At 26.4% G+C, this 23,895-nt stretch overlaps 3 protein-coding genes across 4 annotated transcripts in view; 1 reads left to right on the plus strand and 2 right to left on the minus strand.

The window, feature by feature from the left end:
• The window catches only part of LOC107070713 (B9 domain-containing protein 1), an 87,600-nt gene extending 83,192 nt beyond the window's left edge, over positions 1-4,408 (minus strand). The window contains exons 1-5 of one of the 2 annotated variants that reach the window (XM_015329153.2): positions 3,995-4,408; positions 3,503-3,614; positions 2,619-2,727; positions 2,132-2,250; positions 875-1,865 (exon numbers count right to left, since the gene is read on the minus strand). In XM_015329153.2, coding sequence (XP_015184639.1) covers positions 1,762-1,865; positions 2,132-2,250; positions 2,619-2,727; positions 3,503-3,614; positions 3,995-4,120 — 570 coding nt within the window. In that variant the 5' untranslated portion in view covers positions 4,121-4,408 and the 3' untranslated portion in view covers positions 875-1,761. Of the gene's footprint in view, positions 1-874; positions 1,866-2,131; positions 2,251-2,618; positions 2,728-3,502; positions 3,615-3,994 lie in introns of those variants that run through there. The other variant, XM_089176905.1, reaches the window with a different exon arrangement.
• A 260-nt stretch (positions 4,409-4,668) lies between these two features.
• LOC107070702 (histone-lysine N-methyltransferase SETMAR-like) lies at positions 4,669-5,952 on the plus strand. Its single transcript, XM_015329139.2, has 2 exons — positions 4,669-5,409; positions 5,884-5,952. The coding sequence occupies exons 1-2, from the start codon at positions 4,669-4,671 to the stop codon at positions 5,950-5,952; spliced, it is 810 nt and encodes a 269-aa protein (XP_015184625.2).
• Positions 5,953-6,035: 83 nt separating this feature from the next.
• On the minus strand, positions 6,036-11,875 carry LOC107070726 (putative aconitate hydratase, mitochondrial). The gene is given in 10 exon segments (XM_015329181.2): positions 6,036-6,944; positions 7,025-7,373; positions 7,462-7,735; positions 7,912-8,115; positions 8,118-8,199; positions 8,591-8,793; positions 8,852-9,607; positions 9,775-9,941; positions 10,018-10,172; positions 11,690-11,875. Coding segments are annotated over 10 exon segments (2,364 nt in total). The 5' UTR covers positions 11,723-11,875; the 3' UTR covers positions 6,036-6,803.
• Between the last annotated feature and the right edge of the window lie 12,020 nt (positions 11,876-23,895).

The following is a 23,895-nucleotide window of genomic DNA, read 5'->3' on the forward strand; positions in this document are numbered from 1 at the left end:
TTTTTTTAACTTCGAAATTTGACTTGTTTTTTTTTGTTTTTTTTTATTTTTTAAATATTATAAACACGTTTTAAATTGAATTTACTCAAATTAGGTTTCTATCATTAGCGATTTCTACAATATTTTCCATTTTGATAAAAGTGAAGTGGGAGAAAAAATACAACATTTTCCATTTGATAAAAGTAAAGTAGGAGAAAAAATACGTGCGGAAAAAATAAAAAAAAAATAAAATAGAAAAGAGAGAGAATTAATAAAATTACAAAACCTACAGAGAATTTCTAATTCTATATAACTTCTTCCAACGTAGTACCGTAATATCGAAAATAAAACATAAATGGACGCATACCCTCTTCTTTCCATCCTTCCTTTCTTTTGTTGTTTCTTTTTTACACTTTTCATTGTAGTATTCCTTTTTCATAAGCATTAAACTTAATCATATATGTAAAAAGGGAAAAAGGAGTTAAAAAAAAAATAAATTGAAAGATAAAATATTGGGGTAAAGAAAAAGTTGTGTTATAAATTGTAGTACAAACTGTATAATGGATTAGTGTCGTATTTTTTTTTTTTTTTTGGTAACAATTTACTTTGGAAAGTATTTTATTAATTTAATAATATTTTATTATAATAATTAATATAATAATATTTTAATACAATTATTTTATATATTACATGTAACATATTTATTTTATATTACATCTATATGTTTTTATTTTATAATATATTTTATAATTATATATATTTTTTTAATTTTATATTAAATATGTTATTTTAATATAATTATATTAACTCTATATTTTATACATTATATATATTATAGAGTTAATATTATATATATAATAAATATAATTTACTATATTACAAACTTTTGATTCGCAATCAGCCTAACAACAAATATTCCCAATAGAGCAATTTCATTCAAATCTCAATGAAGGTTTTGTTTAATTCTATGTTATCGTAGACCATAGTTTCCGGTAATTGTCAAATTGTCATTCTGATTAATGACAATAACCAGATCGTTTTGCCTTAAGGTCTCTATCTCTCTCTTATAGGGAACTATACCCGTTAAACCAAAGTATCATAACCGTTTACATTTTACGAAACATCCTGGTTATATGAATATTAATGAAGACACTTTACATGACACAGAATGCCAATTTACTTTCCTCAAAATTACAGGAAACTGCTACTACTACTACTACTATTACTAACTAGTATTACATTTCATTATATTAAATCTTATTTCTTTTTCAATTAAAATCTTCATATTTTATATTACGTTCCTTATAAGACATCTTTTGTATTATTATTTATTACTTTTTTGTTTTTTATTTCATTTAAATAAATTATTATAACATTCGAAAGTAGTATAAACATTATCGTAGAAATGATATTTTTGATTTAAATTGAATACTGAAAATTGTATTAAAAGTATATTAGGAAGAACAAAGTCTGAAATGAAATAAGGACAAAATAATAAAATAAAAACAAATAAAAAGAAAAAATTAAATACAATGGCAAAAAAATGCAATAGCTTTTCATTTATTAAGAACGTATAAATAGATCAAAGCATAAGGCTTTGAATTGAATGAGATAAATGTTATTTATAAAAAGTACAAGTAGATTTTAATGAGAACTTATGACGAGGAAAAGGAAATAATGCTAAATGAAAATTGAAAAAAAAAAGCAGCAAAAAGATTAAAACGAAATGTAACATTTAACATTGGAGAAAAAAGGATAAACCAAAAAAAAAGAATTTATTGTTCATTTTCCTTTATTTTCTCCATTGTTGTAACCCAGTTTTAAAAAATCTTTCAATACGACGTTAAAAGTCAAATTAACGTGTCCTTGAACCTTCATACGAGTCACTGCAATACATAAAAACATTTATCTTCATTCTTAAATATCTAAAGTTTCTTTTCTCCTTTTAATATAATAAATAAAATAAAATAAATCGTTGATAAATTAAAATTAAATTCATTGTAAAAATTGCGATTAGTATTAAATAATTAGTAGTAACATAAACGAGATTATACACCCCATTTATTAGCAACAGTTGTAATTAGTAATGGTTCTTTTTCTTTTTTTTTTTTTTTAAATTAAATTATATCATGAAAATGTTATTTTTACTCACGTTCTCGTCCACCACCACTGGCCAATATGGCTGGATCTATTAATTCTGGTCTTTTACCTGTCAACCAAGCTGCTAATTGTTGCAACGTTGAAGATGATTGAGGAATGTAAATGGAAACTCTGTAAATAAAATAAAATAAATCAAACATAATGAAATATACGAATATAAAAGAAAATCTTGTAAGAATTGTCATTATTTTGCAATATCAAATTATTGAAAATATATATTCGAGATATCTTATCGTTAATAGATACTAATACATTTTTATCTTTTTTTTCTTTTTTACTTTGTTCGATGATAACATTAATTTCAATTTGTATGAATTATTATCCTCTTCTAATCTGTTGGACGATAAGAACTTTAATGCTTTCTTTTTTTCTTTTTGGGATATGAAATTCATCTTTCTAACTAATTAATTTTTTCCCCCCACGAGAGAGATAAGAATGAAGGAATAAATTTGAACAATACAAAATGAGCATTAAATTACCTTTTTTCGTGATATCCCGTTGTAAGAGGCAAATGACATACACCGTAACCCTCGATAACATCATGATCAAACATATCTAATCCGTAGATAGACATTATTAGTTGTGGCCCTGAAACATGTATCATCGATTATTGAAAATTCATCATTATTGCAATTATTCAATAATTAATTAAAAATTTATATAGAATTCAGAATGTGCCTAATACTGGAACTTTGGTCGTCCGAGATAAAATTTTGAAAAGGGTCAGCAACTTTAGGTATTTAAGATCGATCATAAACCAGACAAACGAAATAAAACGAAGAACTTAAGAAAAGAATCAATTTAGGCGATGTCAATAAATTACTCAGCTCTTAGTTGTTGTCTAGGTGCTTGAAAATCAGGATTTACAGGACAATCATCCTACCGGTAGTCTTTTATGGTAGTAAAACGTGGTCACTTACGTTACGAGACGGAAAGAAATTGAGGCTTTTCGAAAATAAAGTTGTTCGTAAAATGTTCGGTGCAAAACGCGATGAGGAAACGGGCGAATGGAGAAAACCCCGATAACGTAGAAGTTCACCGACTGTACAACAAACCGGACATCATTAACGTCGTAAAATCACGCCGATTAAGACGGGTAGGTGACGTGGCGTGCATGGGGGAGGATCGAATGGCACATAAAATACTGATCGGTATACCAACAGGAAAAGACCACTGGGTAGACCGAGAAGTTGATGAGAGGACAATATTATTTCGGGATCTTAAAGAAATAGGCTACGAAGACCGCAAATGGACGGGATCAAACTCAGGGACGAGAACACTGGCCGGGATTTGGTATTTATGGCAATGAACTTTCGAGTTCTTAATGCCAATTAATAATAATAATATCATTAATTATACTTACACCCATGAGGATTGGTACTTTTGAACGTTATTTCCAATGGGAAGTTCCAAGCAATAAGATTTCTTGGATCGTTACTGCATTTGCACATTTGCGTCAGTCCTTCTTCGATACCCTGAAATAATAAAATTTGAAATTTAATTGATAATAAAATTATATATAAAAAGAAAATACTAGGTTAGATTGAAAAGTTTTAAGTTGCAACAAAGAAAACAACTATATACGTATTTTATTTTTATATAAATAAAATTGTGTTCGATCAAAATAAAATTATAACTATGTAAGATTCAAAACTATTCGATCCACCGCACGTATTTTCGATGATTGAAAGTTATTGTTATTCGCAACAATAACTTTGATATATTTTCTATAGTAATTCTACTTAATCATTTCTTTAATTTTATATGGAATTTAAAAAAAAAAAAAGAGAAAACAGAAAAAACTATTGAAGAATTTTAAATAAAATCTTCATTTGATAAACTATTATATACTAACAGCCACAACGCTCCATTCGGGACCAAAATGAAACCCGTATTTGCAATATGCATTATCGATATTGTAGAACTCTGCATATTCGATGGAACCAGTAATAGATAAAAAGAACTGCCCTTCCACAGACATTATCTTATAAACAATTGAAATAAATGTATATTTCTTTGTTAATTATAATTAATCTATGATATTTAACAAAGTAAGAAACAGGTTATAACAACACAACACTTTTATCCTTACTACAATATGGACTTTATGTTTGGTATGTTGAAAACGCGTTGCTATGAGATACGCGCATGCGCAGTACGAATAGAGATTATACTATATATATACCCAATAATTGCGCCAAATTTAAAAGATTGCGACATGATATATACGTATTTTTGATTCTATTTTTATTTAAAACTATATATATATATATATATATATATATATATATATATTATTATATATATGTTATTTTAAATTATATATGTATAATCAATCATACAGGGGGACCGGAAAGTAATGTCGTTTCTACGCATGTCAATAGTTAACTATCATTTGTCAGCTGACTGTGTACACTTCGAAGTTGTATCAAAAAAAATATATTTTAAGGTTATTTTGACTTGTTTTCACTTCTAAATAATAATTAAATATTAAACCTTTTTGTATTTTTTTTTGCAATTTTGTGTAAAATGACCAACGAAATACCAAAAGAGCATATCCGACATTGTATGCTTTTTGAGTTTCGTAAAGGTAATTCCGCTACAGTTGCGACCAAAAACATTTGCGATGTTTATCCAAATGCATTAAACGATCGTACATGCCAAAGATGGTTTTCCAAGTTTAAATCAGGTAATTTTGATCTCTCTGATTCCCATCGATCAGGAAGACCACAGATATTAGACAACGACGTGCTAAAGGCAGAAATTGAAGTAAATCCATATAAAACAATCAAGGAACTATCAAACACCTTTGGCATGCCTTGGTCGACCATCCAAGAACATTTAAAGCATATTGGAAAAAAAAGCAAAACTGGTGTTTGGGTTCCTCATAGTCTGCAGGAACAGTACAAAATCGACCGATTCCTCATATGCAACCTGTTGCTTCAACGACACCATACAGAATCGTTTTTTGATAATTTGATAACTGCAGGTGAAAAATGGATCACATATTACAAGTCAAATCGTAAAAGACAATTGATCTCTTCAAATGAATCACCACAAATTACCGAGAAACTGGATTATCAACTTAATAAGGTGTTTCTGTCTGTTTGGTGGAGTATTCACGGAATCGTTCATTTTGAAATACAGAAATGTAAACCAACTGTTAACGTAGATCTTTATTGTGAACAATTGGATCGAGTGAACGAATCTTTAATCCAAAAGTATTCGGAGATTATCAATATGAAAAATATTACTCTGCAACATGACAATGCAAGACAATACTCTGGAAAACAAACCTTCGAAAAAATTAATAAATTAGGGTGGGAGATATTACCTTATCCACCACACTCGTCCGATATCTCACCCTCGGATTTTCATTTATTTCCTACGCTACAACATTTTCTTAATGAGAAAAAATTTAAAAATTTCTATGATGTTAAATATGCCATCTCGAAATATTTAAATCTAAAACCAATTGACTTTTATCGTTCCGGCATTGAAAATTTGCAAATTAGATGGCAAAGGGTTGTTAATAACGAAGGTGATTATATTATTGATTGAAAATAAGAATTTTTTATAAATGAATTTGTGTTTGAATTTAATTTAAAAAAGAAGACATGTTACTTTCCGCCATCCCCTAATAAAAATCTTGTGCCTTAAACAAAAAATTCAAAAAATTCAAAAAATAAAATTTCTTATGCGAATAAACTCTGATCTTTTTTTTTTAAATATAACTTTTAAAAGAGACGACATATTTTAAGTGTTTTAACTCAGTTGAAAGGTAATTTCGATTTTGCATGGAATATTCCATAAACATGTAACGCAACATATTTAAAATTGATGACAAAAAATAAACACGGTAGAATCATTATCAAATAAAATCATCGACTATAAAATACCGTCAAGTATTTTATTTGTTCTTATTTTATTGACAGCAATTGTATATTTTCCTTTTTTTTTCTTTTTTCTGTTTTTTTTTCTTTTTTTTTTTTTAAGTCAGTCGATAACCACATATAATTTATATAATTCGTACCTAAAAGATTTTTACATTGACAATAAAAACTACGTCTTGTGAATATATACATAATAAATTTGGTCGGATAAAGACAAAATTTTAATATGGCCCTTTCAAGCACAAGTCCCTTATTTATCATATTGTAATTTTACATTACATATACATAGATGATTTTAAATAAATCTACATGTCATTCCAATAATTAATGTCTTTACCCGACGAAAATAATAGGCAGGAAACCCCGATGCATTTAAAATGTAACTATGAAAAAGAGAATTGGCTTTATATCAATTTTCTTAATGACCCCAAAAAAATATAATTCGCTATAGATTACGTTAATAGCTTAAAATCTATAGAACATGTGTTCTTTTTATAATTCATTACAAATTTTATAAGATATATATCCTTGAAAAATGAATCGGAAGTATCGTTTGAGTTTTACATATCTACATTAATGAAGTTGAATTAATATGGGGTGAGACAATTGTCTGTAACAATTTCTAATAAAAAGATCTAAAACCTATGTTCGTAATATTGAACTGTTTTTGAATGGCTTGTAAACGATCTATGCGCAACTAGATAAAATTATGTAAGATTTCTCAATTTGACATTTTTATATTCACTTCCCTTTTACAAGAAAATAATGATCTTATTTTCCCATGGCAATTTCCTTCATACGATTTAAAGCGGAGCCAGCTTTGAACCAACCTATTTGTTGGTCATTTAATGTATGATTTAGACTAATCACATCGACTTTTCCATCTTTGTGTTTGATCTCTGCTTTCACAGGCTGTAGAAATCAAAAAGAAATATAGCATATACATAATTATTCTTAAATTATGTATAGAAAATCTTTATTAAACAGTTTACCTTGCCAGGAGCAATATCCTTTAATCCAAGAAGACTGATTTTATCTGTAGGTTGAATTTTGTCATAATCACTGGGATTGGCAAACGTTAAAGGCAATAATCCCTGTTTCTTCAAATTCGTTTCATGAATACGTGCAAAACTTTTAACAATAATAGCACGACCTCCTAAATGACGTGGTTCAAGAGCAGCATGTTCGCGAGAAGAACCTTCACCGTAATTTTCATCACCAACAGCTACCCATCTAACTCCATTTTTCTTATAATGTCTTGCTACATCAGGTACTGCACCCCATTCACCGGTTAATTGATTCTTTATTTTATTAACTTCACCATTTTCTGAATTAACAGCTCTGTGAATTGAAATTAATAATAATTTACAATTAGAATATATTATTGATCATTGAATTATCATTTTTATTATATAAATATAATGCTAACCCAATAAACATATTGTTGGAAATATTGTCCAAATGACCGCGATATTTAAGCCAAGGTCCAGCTGCTGAAATGTGATCGGTGGTGCATTTTCCTTTAACTTTAATAAGAACAGTCAATTCTGTTAGATCTTTGCCATCCCATTTGTCGAATGGTTCTAGTAATTGTAATCTTTGACTTTTTACATCTACATCAACTTTTACTTTGCTACCATCTGAGGGAGGTGCATCATATGTATCTAAACCAGCATCAAATCCACGACTTGGAAGTTCATCACCTGTACATTAAAAGAATATTAATATATTATAGTTACTTAACTATTTTATTGATTAATTATACTCAGTATATTGTTACTGATAAATAAAACTAGTAAATAACATTGTAAACTAAATATGTAGGTTGTTTAATATTCTCTCATTCAAACAATTATACTAAAAATTTAATGTAACTAACCAAAGGGATCATCCAAAAGAAATTCTTTGCCATCAGCTCCTTTCAATTTATCTTTCACGGGATTGAAATCCAATCTACCAGCGATTGATAGGGCAGTAACGAGTTCTGGACTTGTAACAAATGCGTGAGTTGCAGGATTGGCATCATTACGTCCTGTAAAATTACGATTGTAAGACGTAACAATAGTATTCTTGTCTCCTTTTTAACGTCCTTGCGATCCCATTGACCAATGCAAGGGCCACAAGCATTAGCAAGTACGATGCCACCAAAATCACGAAGAATCTTTGCCTAATAATAAAACAGAATATTATGAAAATATTTCTTTTTATTTATTGATTATATTTATTTGATCTAGATTAAGAATTGGCGCAAGTCACGTAATTAAATGTTAAATAAATATACGTATTATGTATAGTACCCAATATTTGGCATGGATTCAGAAACGTATACATATAAAACATAAGTTATAATAAAAATATTATTCAAATTATAAAAATTGTTTAGACTAATTTACAAATTAATTTTTTGAAATATAATTAAGCACATATACGTACTTTATGAATTAAGATATCATTGAAATTAGCGGTATTTCTTAAAGATATTCGATAATCAATGGCAAAACTAATTTTAAAATACTGATTAAGTAACGATTAGTAATTTGAATCGAAAAATAGCTTACAATTCCATCACGTTCAATTGTAGCACGAATTTGTTCGGATCCTGGCGTAACATTGAATGTAGATTTTGCTTTTAATCCATGTTTTATAGCTTGTTTAGCAATATTTGCACAACGACCCATATCTTCGTAAGAACTGTTTGTACATGAGCCGATAAGACCAACTTCGATTTTATTGGGCCAACCATTCTTTTTAGCAGTTTCACCTAAAACAAATTTATATCAAATGACGAACTTTAAGATATATTTATAATAAATTAATACCTAATTTAGAAATGGGATGAGCAAGATCAGGTGTAAACGGTCCATTAACATGTGGTTCCAAGGTGGAAAGATCCAATTCGATAATCTGATCGTATTTAGCACCAGAATCAGCGGTTAAAAGTTTTTCTCTATATTTGTCAGCTTCATTGGCTATTTCACCACGGCTCGTTGACTTGAGATAATCTTGCATACGATAATTATAAGGGAATACAGATGTAGTAGCACCAATTTCAGCACCCATGTTACAAATTGTTGCCATTCCAGTACAGCTGATACTATCAACACCCGGTCCAAAGTATTCAACAATAGCACCTGTACCTCCTTTAACGGTTAGAATACCAGCTACCTTCAAAATAATATCCTTCGGACTGGTCCATCCTTTTAAACTTCCTGTCAATTTAACTCCAATAACTTTAGGACATTTCAATTCCCATGGTATATTTGCCATTACGTCAACAGCATCTGCACCACCCACACCGATACAAAGGCATCCCAAACCACCTCCGTTTGGTGTATGAGAATCAGTACCAATCATTAATAGACCAGGGAAAGCATAATTTTCCAAAATAATCTGATGAATGATACCCGAACCAGGATTCCAAAAACCAACTCCGTATTTAGCACCAGCTGTTTTCAAAAAGGTGTAAACCTCTTTGTTGATATCTTTCGCTCGTTTTAAATCTGCATCTCCACCTGTTTGAGCTTCGATTAAATGATCACAATGAATGGTCGATGGAACTGCTACTTTTGGTAATCCTGTAAAAAAATATATGTAAGAATAGTTTAACTAAACAATTATAGAGAGTGTATACATTCTGAATTTGAATAGTGCAGTTATGTAATAAGGTACTAACATATTCGATAACCTTTCACCTAATTAAAATAAATAAAAGCATCGTTAATAAAATGATAAGAAAATTTACCAGAACTAATGAATTGTAGCATAGCCATCTGTGCAGTTGCATCTTGCATCGCAACACGATCTGGACGCAATCTAAGATAACTTGTACCACGTTCGATTTCTTGTTTATTGGGTTCATCGAGATGAGAGTATAATATTTTTTCAGACAATGTCAATGGTCGGTTCAATCTGTAATGATATTTAATTATTATTAAAGAAAAAAATTCTCTCTTACAAATATAAATTTAAAATGAATCTCCTTTACCTTTTTTTAACAATCTGTAAATTATTTTCTAATTTTTCGTACGGCAAGTAGCTTGTCTTGTCGAACTTTGACATAGCTACTTTGGCAGCGCCAAAGCTTAAAGGACTTGCACTGAAACATCGTTGTTGGATTTCTGTCGCAACAACAGCAAATTTCTGAAACAGATATATTTTTTTCTTTAATTATAATGTCGCAGTATTTAATAGAAGTTAAAAGATTTTGTCTCCAGAGAGTTGGAAATAAACATGTTTGTGAAATATGATAATCTATTGCGATACATGTAGCAAGAATTTAATCAGCCACTGACATATGATATAAATCTCATTGAAAATATTTAAATTGCAACATCGTTTGGTATGAAAAAAATCCATATAACTTTATCTACTATGTATATTGTCTGCTATTAATAGATAGGACTACTCGTTCCTAAATATATACAATGTCAACATCCTCATAAATTGAATATATATATATATATATATATATATATATATATATATATATTTCATATCTTTAAATAATTGTAAAACCAAAAGATAAAACAATTAAAAATAAAACAAATAAAAATAATACAATAATTAATTACTACAGATTTTATTTTATCATTATTGATATTATTATGCAATTTTCTGCGAAAGATATGGTCAAATAATAAAATGACTTGCTAAAGATAACAATAGTTAATACCTTTTAATAAAAAGGTATTATTATATCGCAATTCACGAATGACTATTGTTATAAGAAAAAAATATTTCATCAGTTGATTTTAATTCTATTTACTTATGATAATGTATCTTTATTTAGATCGATGCGCCATTGAAGAAGAATATCTACCAGTTATATTCTATTTTTTTTTTTCATTTTTTGTGAAATTCTAGACATTACATAAGAAATTAGTATTATATTCTACGAATGTTCTTCTATAAAGTGAGAAAGAGAGAAAGCATCATTCATTTAACGCGCCAATGGACGAAACACTTTAAGATGTTCGAAATTATAACCTAAAAATATAGAAAGAGCGTGATACATATATCTACATTGACTTTTCGATCTCGATTATATAATAAGACTTCGAGAAGATGCATTTTACATATGAATAAATAATATGAAAAATAAAAAATAATAACAATAATACAAAAAACATATGTTCTTGTAATATACAAAAAGAAGGTATTTAAATAACCATCTGAAAACATAAAAAGTCAAATTAAGAATTTAATTCAAGTGGATCGTGACAGTATCATGTGACAAATGAATTTGTTTTTTATCTTTCATTTTTTTTAAAACTTTTTTTTATATTAAATTTTAAGTATATTAAAAAGTTTCTATAATGACAACTAAAACTATAGAAATAAGATAAATCGATAAAAGGAATTCATTTGAGAAACATTTTTATTTATCTGTTACTTCTTATTCGTCATTATAAATTTTGGCACATAATAGTACTATTTTAGTGTCACCAATGACCTCTCTAAAAAAAGAGGTCAAGTGAACGAGTTCGAGAACAAACCCGTCCGTCAATAGAATATTCTTATGCAAACGTACTCGTTAAATTCGCGATCGGAAGAATCGATAACGCGTTTTCTTCGATGTACCATCTTTTATTTTTATTTTTATTTTTTTTTATTGAAACTCGATAATCATTAATTTAAAAAATACAATATAAACATACCTGTGCACTTATTATTCGCGTACAATACGACATCGTTGTTATATTAGTTGGTGTAACAGATTCTCGTCCTAAAACGTGAGAAGCGCAAGCGTCGATGGAAAAATTTGCAAAATAAAATATAAATTCTTTTGTTGTTTTGACTCTGGTGGCAGTCCTTCTCAAACCGGCCACTAGAGAACTGAGGGGATAAAACTACTGTGCGTTAATACCAAAGTGAATAATATTAACGCGCATGCGTACGTGCAAATAAAATCACGAGAATGATACAGTAGCGACACCTTTTTTACTATTTCATTCATTATCGTAAATCTATCTTATCAGCAATTGATTTAAAATTTCTACTGTCAATTTTGTGCTAGCTATCTTATCAACAATTACACGATAACTATTTAATTTACTGATAGTAGATAAGAACAAATTAAACGAATCAAATATTTCTATCATTATTCGTCAAATATAACCTTACATTACATTTATGTATCGTTACATGCATTTATCTTTAAAGATAAAGATTCATTTCATGAGACATCATAGAATAAATATTATTATTTAAATTATTTATAAAAAATATTAGCAATGTGTAAACCTTTATAACCTTAAATTACATTTGTGTATCGTTGCATGTATTTATCTTTAAAGATAAAGATTCATTTCATCAGATATCATAGAATAAATATTATTATTTAAATTATTTATAAAAATTATTAGCAATGTGTGAACTTCTATGTTCTATTAAGAAACTTGTGTCTACCCTTATTTCCATTTTCTTTTTAACCTTTCTCCATAGTCCTTGATCGAATCATGAATCATCAACGTAACAATTTTTCCACCCTTCTCTTTCTCTTTCTTTCTTTTTCTCCTAACATTTCCTAGCTCCTGGTTGTGTTGTACATGATTTTCTTACTGTACACATAGATTATATTTTTAAAAAAGAGAAAAGAAAATATTTTCTTAAATGTTATCTTGTTTCATGTTAAACGTTTCATGTTAAACGTTTCATGTTAAACGTTTCATGTTAAGCGGACACGTCACCTTCGAGTGTAAAAAAAGCGGTTTTTTTGTGAATTATTTTTGCAGCTAGTTTTATTATAATCAATACAAAGTTTTGGTATATGTAAGTTATATATTTGAACTATATTCACAACTTTGTGTGTGTAAAAATATTGTAAATTGTGTTGTCTATGGCCACTTTTCTAAGAGTCCAAAAAAAAGGTGATTTTCGGTTGCCCTCACTGGCAAAAATTGGTTCATCAGAAACAAAAAAACCGAGTGTTATTTTTTAGTAGAGATGATGGCGCAGGGAATGAACGAAAGGAAATTTTGATTTTTTAATTTTTCTCAAAATAGTAAACTTTTTACGAAAAAATTGACAATTTTGCAGAAAAATCGCCGAGTTTTTGAGAAAAAAAATTGGCATTTTTTCGAAAAATCCTTTCGTTCATTCCCTAGATACGTGTATTTAGTATTACTGTACAAAATTTGGTAAGGATCGGATAAATGGTCTGGACGCAACGAGGGAAACCGTTTTAAAAACGCAAATAGGAGAAATTAACGTTTAAAGTTTTGATAACTTACTTGGAGCGCTACGGCGCGCTCCGTTTAAACTACTACAGTTTCGTAAATAATGCGCGGATCTTTACCAAAATTTGAAGAAATATTTTTGAAATAATATTCTTTCAGAAAATCGAAAAAAAAATCGATTTTTTTGTTGAGGTGTCCCCTTAAGCGTTTCATGTTAAGCTACAATTATCTTACTCTTGAAACTGTGCATTCGTCTCATTCTCTCGAAACTTAGTTTTTTGAAGGTTTCACTTCTAACACGTGTGATCTGCACACGTGTTTTACAAATCACATCCATTCTAAAGAAGTTTTGACTTTAATAAAAAAAGGAAATAAGAGAAAAGACAGTTTCGAGGTGTGGTCAAATGGCGACAAAATCAAACTTACCTATCTTTTGATTCCTTATAGAAAGTTCGTGGATCAACGTTAACGATTCCGATTATTTTTTCCTCTGATAATCATTGAACTTTGAAAAGAAAAAGTAATTTTATTTTATTCGTTCGCATTTTTCAACCCCACTTAAGAAAAATGTGAAAAATTATAGTTTTAATATTACGTCCGTTTAACCGTAAGGCAAAACACCGTTCATAGTGATCCTGAGGGCACGTTAGAGTACTTTAAGTGTTAGTTTACAGATCGAACATTGATCATTGTTATCTACAACCAAGTTACGTTTTATTGCATAATTTCTCTCTTTCATGTGACATTCCATTTCTTTAGGCTAATTGCCATAAATTAACCCTACTTTTTGATTACACTTTTTTTTATTTGAAACAGTTATTCATGTTACACGATTTCTCCTTAAACGTTTACTATAATATATGTAAATTACAATTGTGTTATATATTAAGATCTTCAAATAACATTTATAAAATAAATTTTTAAATTTATATAATAATAAATTGTTATAAGAGTATAGAATAAAAATAATCCTAAGTACATTGGTTAATTTGTAATATAATACAGATATTTACAAATAAGTTTACAAATTTATTATAAATTTATCTTATGATTTATTCTATAATACAATTATTTATATTTTTAAATAAATAAGATAAATCTAATATTAATATTTTTTATCAATACATGTAAGAAAAATAAATGATTTATTTTAATATATATTTAAATTAACAAAAACAAATTAATCTCAATCAACGATCCATTAATTATTATGTAAATGTAATAAACCAACATTATTATTGGTGATACATTTATTCAACATTACATGATACTTGCTTTTATAACTTGAACATTTAAAAAAAGAAACAAAATTTCGAATATCTCGATACTAAAACTTAAAGTGCAGTTAATGTCTTTTGTTGATCTTCGAGATTCGAAGTAGTTGTTTGCTGTGAAACCGATAATTGGTCCAAGTAGTACTTACTGTGAATAAGATCGATCACATTTTTCTCATCTGTAGGGTTTTTGAGATAATATATATATTTATGTCCTTTAGTTGTATGAGTGGAAAAAGAGAAGGCTTGGAATTGGTCCTTGACATGATTAACTTCTTGTGGGTGGACCATACTAACGTTTCGACATACTTTTTATTTTTTTTGCCTCTGTAATCCTGTTTCTCGTTGTTGTTCAGACATTTGCTTTCATTTTCGTACCTTATTCGACCGATCCAAAAACAAAAAAAAATTCCTTTTTCTTTTGGTTTTAATTCAATTAAACACGATTCTTTTGATCAATTAAAGTTGATTTTATTTAATATTAAAAATTAAATGTAATCAAGTTTATATAAAGTAATTGATTAGGTTTACATATTATTTCAATATTTTTATTAATTTTAGAATGGGAGATATAATTATCGTTACATTCCAATTAGAAATATTTTAATAAATTATTATGCAAGTTGTTAATAAGTCGAATTTTCGTAGCAAATTAAATCCAAGTAAATAGATTAATTTCAAATATTTGACAATGCAAATACAATTCCAAAATTTACTAATTAAAATTAATTAAATTAAATTAATTAAAATAAAATTTTAAGTAAATTAAAAAATAATAAATAAAATTGTTCATTAATTGTCGTATATTACAATACCAATTTTCAATGAACAAATTTATAATAATAACTTAACTTACACGATCAATCTAACACATTACTTTTTATTTTTATTTTTTTTTTTTAAGTATTACTCTCGTAAAAGAAATTTAACAAATTTACGATCGAACCTTTGGGATTGGTGATAAAGCACCCCCGAGGAACAGAGTAATAAAACTTCAATGTTCGACGACGTTTAAACGTAACCAATAATTAACTCTTACCGATCCTGATGTATTCAACATAATATAATATAATAATACACTCGTTCAAGTTCTCTGACATCTTTTTTTTCTTTTCTGTCATCTATTTTTAAATATTTATCGATGTATTTTACAGCGTAATTAAGTTGACAGAATAAATAATTGTACACCCCTCCCTAGCCCTGTATAATTGTAGTAATCGTTAATAAAAATTACGATAGAAAAAATAATACGAAACTTGTAATGTAACAAGTGAAATACTTAATGATGAAATAAAATTAAAAAAAAATGAAACAAAAAAGAGAAACAAAAGCTGACAGAATAAATAATTGTATTATCCCACCCCCACTCCCATATAATTGTAATCGTTAATACAAATTAATTATAAATAATTAGAAAAATAATACGAAATTTGCAATGTACCAAGTGAAATACTTAATGATGAAATAAAATTAGAAAGAAAAAAAGATAAAAATAAAATCAAAAAAAGAAACGAAGCAAATATCTAATCTTTCATTTTAAAAAGTTAAAAGCATTGCCCCGAAGTAATAGTAGATCAGAACGAACTCTACTTTCGCTGACATAGCCTGAAGGTATTTTTTCGGGTCACGTTTAAAACCAATTGTAAAAGGAAACGGATGTGCTTCTGTCGATGAAAAAACACATTCTTCAAGCGAAATCAAAAGCTTCTTCTTCCGGATAATTATGCTTATTTTGGAAAGATTAAATAACTAAATTAACTCAAACTAAGCATAAATAATTATTATGCTGTAATACGAAACATTGAAATAAATTAATAAAAAAGAGAAATAAAAAAAGAATTTTATTCGATATATTATATATCGAATTAAATTCAATAGTTTATACAAAAAATGAATTATTTTAATTATAGGATAATAATCAAATTAACTAACCATAAGTAATTATTATACTGTGATACGAAACGTTGAAATAAATTTAAAAAGTTAAAAATAAAAAAGAATTTTATTCGATATATTAAATATCGAATTAAAATAAATAATAATAATCGAAAAAAACCATTTAATATTGTTATTGTCCCTTATTTATAATTGACAATTTAATTAAATAAACCTTCACTTGGTGGCACGATTAATTATAAGTGTGTGAAATTGCAGTAAATAAAAATCGTTTGACAGTGGTGCTCGACGGTGCGTAACGATTGGTCGTTTTATTTATCTTTTTGTCGACCTTTCTGATCAATCGTGTTGCACAAATTATTGCATCGAGCAATGCAGTTAACGTTTGTTTCTTTCTCTTGGACAAAATCTTACCAAAAAAAAAAGAAAATCCTCTGTTTAAATGGATTTAAACAAATGCATTGAAACAGACCGCTAATTACGTACTTAAAAAAATAAAAATAAAAACAAAAATAAAAAGATAGAATATACACAAAAAATATTTCAAATTCAAGTTCAGTTAAACAATTATGGGAAATCATTGTTCTATTTTTTTTTTTGGGCATTAAAATCATTCACAAAGACATTTTAATCTTTTATTTTAAAAATATGTTAAAATAAAATACAATTAAATTATAATTGGATTTAAGATAGTATTGTAAAAATAAAATAATAAGAATCTTCACACGCTTATTACCAGAAAAAATTACTTTAGGTATTTATGTTACTTATATAATGATTCACTCGTTACGACTTCTTAAGAGACGAGTTTTTTTTTTGCAGATAAGGCAAATTCGAGACGCGACTTTATTGCATTGGCAAATAAACCGATTTGTAATTTGTACCAACTTCTCGTATTAGTGTGCGTAAGTAGTTGTTGTTGTGTGTCTCCTTTATAGTTACATCAATCTCTTACCTTTAGCAAGCAGGTGACATCGATTGAAGTTACGTTCATCGAATCACGTATTTGAATAATCCGTTTGCAGTATTAAATTATACACTTATTTATATATATAATCATCAACGTTGCACATTCCACAATTATGATGCTACATGAAATTTATTTGCAAGTTGAAAGATGATTTTGATTTACGTTATTGTTCATCGTAACTTAACTTGTTCTTAATCTTTTTTATTCTTTTTCAATTTTTATATGTAGAAATATTCATGGAGTTAGTATTCCTAACGAAAAACCGGTGGTGTTAACAATTTTTTCTTATTTTATAAAGTGTTGAATACATATACACATATCTACAATAAATTAAAAAAAAAAAATAATATATAATATTTTCTTTTATAAAAAGAAACGTGGTATACAAAATATTTTACAAATTATAATTAAAAGTAGACCATTTTGGAAGTAACTACTATATCTGAGTATTCCTAATCTAAAACCGATGGTGTTAAAAGATTTTCTTATTCTAATTCTTGTTAAATACACACACACGTACTTACCTACGATTAATTTAAACAAAATAACAAGATATAATATATTTTTTATAAAAAGAAACGTGGAGTATGAACAATATTTTCTAAATTACAATTAAAAGTAGACCATTTCAGAGATAACAACAATATCTTCATCGAAATCTATTTTCTTTTGTGAGAGAGATACGCCCACAAAAAAAAGGAAAGAAAATAAAAAAGAAAAGAAAAGAAAAGAAAAGTAAAAGAGAAAGAATAATTAAAGATCGTATCGTGTGAGTGACAGTAACCGTAAATTCGCTTAGCTGCTGAGATAAAAACACAAGCCCCACTTCAATATCCAGATGTTCCTAGGTCACTTTCTTTCCTGGTTCTTTGGTTCCTTGACCAAATCGAAATTTATATTTGTCACGTGAACAAAATTAATGGACATAATCATTTATATTTTTCGTAAAAATTTTGTACTTGTTTTTATGTTTCTTTATAAACAACTTTACACGTTTAAATTATATCATCAGTCGTTGAAATCGTATCAAGTATTATTTGAAATATAATAAAAACTATTAACATTTTATTATTGTTTCTTATGGTGTAATCATACATGTAAGTACTTATAAATAACATATATGTTCTTTTATTTGTTACATTTCATTTCTTGAGCACATGTTTATATAATAGTCTTCTTAATTCGATAGTTTTTTGTTGAACTCTGAAATAAGCTTCAGACATTTATGTGGTAAAACAACTTTTGATCATACGTTCGTTATTTCATTGATTAATTTGTAAACTACTATTTGTTTTTATAAAAAGTTTTCTATTTTTTTATCTTTCTTTCCCTCTCTCTCTCTCTCTCCCTTTCTCCTTATTCTCATAATCCCTTTGACACAGATTATCGTAACTTTCTTTTTCTGTTTTCGTTAAGTATATTACATATAGCATACAGATTTAAAAAAAAAAATATATATATATATATACATAATCCCATAATATTCACCTTGTGTACAGGTTTTTTTTTTCTTACAAAAATGTATATTTTAATAACCAATGATATCAATTTTCACGCTCGTCAAATCGAATGACATATTTTTTTTTAACGAGACGAATTACGAGACAACGTTTGATGTTAAGAATTTGACAATTGCGAGCACATTTTTCGAAGGGTTTCTCGTAGTCGTTGTCCTCGTCTTTGCGATTAACTAACAAGGAAGAAAAGAAAAAAAATTAAAACAAAAAAAAAGAGATAAAAATACTTTGAAATCGGAAGAATCGTGACGTAATACTTTGCGGAGAAAGCAACAAGGCAAAAGTCTCTTGGTCTCTGGACATAAATGAAAGAAGCTGGTCGTCGACAGGACTTTACACGCGTGTAGGTCACACCCAAAAGCGTGTGCACGCGTGAAATGCTTTTAATGGTGGATCACCACCACCAGTTCTTACGTAAAATCATTTCAAACGAGAATATGTTCGTTTCTTCGTCGATTTACGATTTCCATTCGACCAAATATGTGCAACATCCTTCTTTTATATTCCAATATATAATAATAATAATAATAATAATAATAATAATAATAATAATAATAATAATAATAATAATAATAAAAATTAAATTACAAATATTGAAATTAGTATTTAAATTATATAAATATATAATAATTAAATTGTATAAATTTATGATAATTAAATTAAATATTGATAATATAATATAATATTGATAATTAAATTATATTATTATAAAATTATATAAAAATTAAATTATATATATATAATATCGAAAGGCAGAGAAGAATTGAGTATAGAAGTAAATAGTGTGTTAGTGTTAAAAATAATCTTTCTTGCAAAGATTCCAGTTAGGTTACGTCATTAACGAGTGAACCATCGTTCATCGAAAGGACCTTGACAATGCGGGGTCAGGTGAGGGTGTTATCCTTCGACATTAATTTTATATATATATACGATATACGTTTTATCTTAATAATAATAATCCTTGATTCTTGATATATATCCTTGTGTATATATATATATATATTGTTCATTGAAGAAGTTAAAATATAATTTTTATCCTAAAAATGCGGAACTCGTGTTACATTTAAATTCGTAATTATTTATTATAATTATATTATAATTGATACGTTAGAATTGGAAGTTGATAAATCGAAATATTTCATCTCGATCTGCGTTTATGCGAATAACGAGTTGATATAAGGGAAAGCATTTTGCTTCAAGGCTTTTAACGTTGTCCCTTTAGGCAACTACTTTTAACTTTTGTGACGTAACTCAAATCAAAAAAACAAACAAATAAAAAATTAGAATATAACTTTACAAAATTAGATCATGGGAACACATACATATTTTTCATTGTCAATACTTCCTCGTCTTATTATTTATCTTTATCTATGTGTCACTTTTTTTTTAAATCATGTTAAAATAACGTTTTACATACATCATTATATTGATTTCTAAAACTAGATGCCCTAGTTTATTATTTAATCTTGAATATTTTAATTTATCATGTTATATATATTCTTATAAATTATTAATATAATTCAACTTTCAGTTTTAATTTCAATATCGATTCATTTGTCTCCTCAGCCCACGTTCGAAAATGATCAAAATTAAATTAAGTATTACATAATAATATTTGATTTAGATTGGATTGTATTATTATATACTATTCGTTCATTGGAAATTTATTTTTTAATTTATTTTTTACGAAAGTTCTTTTTGTTTTGTTTTGTTCGTTTTTTCATTTATGATTAGACTTTACTTTCTAAAAATGTCGACTTTAGAAAAAGAAGAGGAAGAAGGAAAAGAATAAGAAAGGGATACACAAACACCTTAACCACGATCGTTATTATTTATTTCACCAATCAAGATCCTGTTCCAAAGAAAGAACTGTTTCAACTTATTATCGAATGCAAATAAACTCTCTCTTCTGTCAAGTACTTTCGTATACACTAAACAAACAACTTGTTCCATTGAGAGAAGTTAACTGTTCAAAACAAGTGGTTCACAGGTAATCGAGTATTTATTTGGAACAATTTCTTGTAATTTAAAAAAAAAAAAGAAAAAGAAAACAAAAATATATATATAATATAAATAAATAATATAAAAAATATATTATATATAAAAATATATAATATATTATAATAATATTATATTAATTATAATATATTATAATTAATATTTATTAATTTTAAATTATAAATTATAATATTATAATATTATATATTAAATTTTATAAATTATAAATTATATTCTAATTATAGTTATTTTAAGTTAAGTTTACGATTAAATAAGTAAAGATTATATTTATATATATATATATAATGTTATAATATTATATATATATATTATATAATATTATATATATATACTATAATATTATAATATATTATAATTAAATTAATATTATATTATAATAATATTATATTTCTTATGATATATAATATTATAAAAAATATTTAAAATTCAATAAGTCTACTTTTGTTTGTTAATATCTATTCGCAGAATGGTTGTTTAAAGAAAAAAAGAAATAATTACATTCTCGTTGACGTAATTAATTCGTTGATGACGTTTACATTTGCGTGAGATTTATATTGAAAAGGTAAAAAATAAAAAGAAATGAATTCTTTAATTGGGAATCGAATGAAAGAGAATCCGGAAGACATTGAAAAAGAAATATTGCAAGTGAAACTTTGCGTAGAACTCTCGGGAGAGAAAAGAAAATAAAAGAAAATAAAATAAAAAATAAGAAAGAAAATGAAATAAATATCTGAAATTTTTGTTTCCTTATTTCTCCTGATTGTTCCCTTAAACGGAATGTTTTCAATGATTCAATTGCGGTAACGTTGCAATTACGATGAATGAGTGAACGTGAATGCTAACTCAAATAACCATGAATAATACTCCATAAAACATGTTAGATATTTTTTCTGTGACCTTACTATTATTTATGATTTTCTCACGGTATATTTTTTGGCAATTGACATTGTAAAATGAAGGTCGATTTACTATACATATGTATGTGTGTGTGTAAATTGAAAGCATTAAAAAAGACAAATTTCATGGGAAAATTCTCTGTCGTAAGATTTAATTATTCTATTCAAACAAACATGAGTTTCTTTATGTTGACGATTAGTATCACGATTATTATCTTTTCCTTTTTACCACGGAAGATAAATTAATTCTTACAATTGATCGGACCTAATCCCACCTTTTATTCGTCGTTTTTATTTTTTACTTGTTTGTTTCTATTTTTAACGTCTCTTGGGAATAAATTTGTTGTATTTTTTTTTTTTTATTAAAGATTACGTGTAGTTACTTCATAATTATTTAATTAAATTTTATTGTACATAAATATAATATTTTAATTTTTATTTTTATTTGTAAATTTTATTTAAATTTTAATAATTAAATATATATATTTATATAATATATAAATACTATATATAAATATATTATATATATTTAATACTTTATTATATATTAGTATTGTATATTAGTATTATTATAATATATATTTTTAATAATTTATTATATTAGTTTATTATATTATTATATCAGAGTTTGTTAATATATATAATATAATAAATCGTAAAAATGTGATATACAAATTGTATTAAATTATAATTTATATTGTTTAATCTTGAATAATAATGAACGATTTATAATACGTCCATATTCGTTGTTAGAATAAAAAAATAAAATAAAATATTTTATCTACAAATATGGACAAATTTGATTAGAAATGAAAAAAAAATGAAATATGACCATATCGATGGGTGATTTTATCCTTGAAATAGAAACGTTTGTTTCCCTGTGTATTCCGATTATGGTTCGATGCAATTTAATGCGTCAATTTAATGAAATCCGTCTTACGCGGCATTATTATAGTATAGCGAACGGAGATACTAACCTAGTCATCATAAAACGCCCACAAACGAGTTTAGTGTCTCCTTTTCAAGTTAACCGCTGTGTGCAGCCTTTTTACTAGCGATGCAATATTTCTAAAAAAAAAAAAAAAAGAAGAAAAAGTTCCTTTCCTTTCGCACAGTCCCGATAGTATACTCGCAGGACGCGTCGTTGCACCGATGCAATTGCACCAGATTGCCTAGAGGCCCCTTACGAATGATCAACGACGCAAGTAATGTCATTTTTAAAAATTTTTTTATTTTTGTTTTTCTTTCATTCAAATTTACGTAAACGAAATTTTATTGTGTATTAAACTTTCATTTCTTATTTTTATAATTATTCGTATTATTTTTAATAAGGAGTAGAAGCATCTTTGATTATTCAATTCCAAGGTAAATTAACATTCATTTAGTATTTAAAAAGAAAAATTATATGTATAAAATAATAATATAAATAATATAAAATATAAGAAAATAATATAATATGTTATTATTATATTTTATATAAGATAATATTTATTATATTATATATTTTCAATAAAGTATAAAATAATATAATATAAATAATATAATAATATAAAAAGAAATTTATAAATTATATATTAAATTATATCATATTAAATAATAATAAAAAAAATTATTAAAAGTTATATAATAAATATTATAGAATATTAATTATATAATTTTTTATCCTATTTTATTATATTATATAATAATAATATTTATATTATTTTTACTATATTTTATTATATTTTTTATTTTAAAATATTATTATATAATATACAAATATTAATATATAATATAATATAAATATTAGTATACGTAAATTGATACAAATATAATTATAAATGTATTATTATATTACTTAATAATTAGATAAATCCAAAAATAGAAAAAAATGAACATTTAACGTTATCGTTTATTTTGATTAAATAAACTTTGATCATACTTATACAATTAAAGAATTTTCTCATCGTTAGCATTAGTAAACGTTATTAACGTTGTTGTTTAGTTCCGTTTTGAAAGGTACGTCAATAATTATTGATGCGGATATGAAAAAAAAAGTAACATCCTTATCTTACGTTAAAGATACATTATGATATCCGTTTATCATAAATATTGTCATGATCGAAAAATAAAA

The sequence above is a fragment of the Polistes dominula genome, unplaced genomic scaffold (genome assembly GCF_049000335.1).
Source record: "Polistes dominula isolate Pdom_NZ unplaced genomic scaffold, Pdom_raw_medaka contig_12, whole genome shotgun sequence".
Taxonomy (NCBI): Eukaryota; Metazoa; Arthropoda; class Insecta; order Hymenoptera; family Vespidae; genus Polistes; species Polistes dominula.

Excerpts from the sequence above, each read along its gene's own strand:
- LOC107070702 (XM_015329139.2), top strand. The coding sequence starts at position 4,669 with ATGACCAACGAAATACCAAAAGAGCATATCCGACATTGTATGCTTTTT. Across the intron at positions 5,410-5,883 it reads TTACTCTGCAACATGACAAT|AGACGACATATTTTAAGTGT; the intron begins GCAAGACAATAC and ends AACTTTTAAAAG.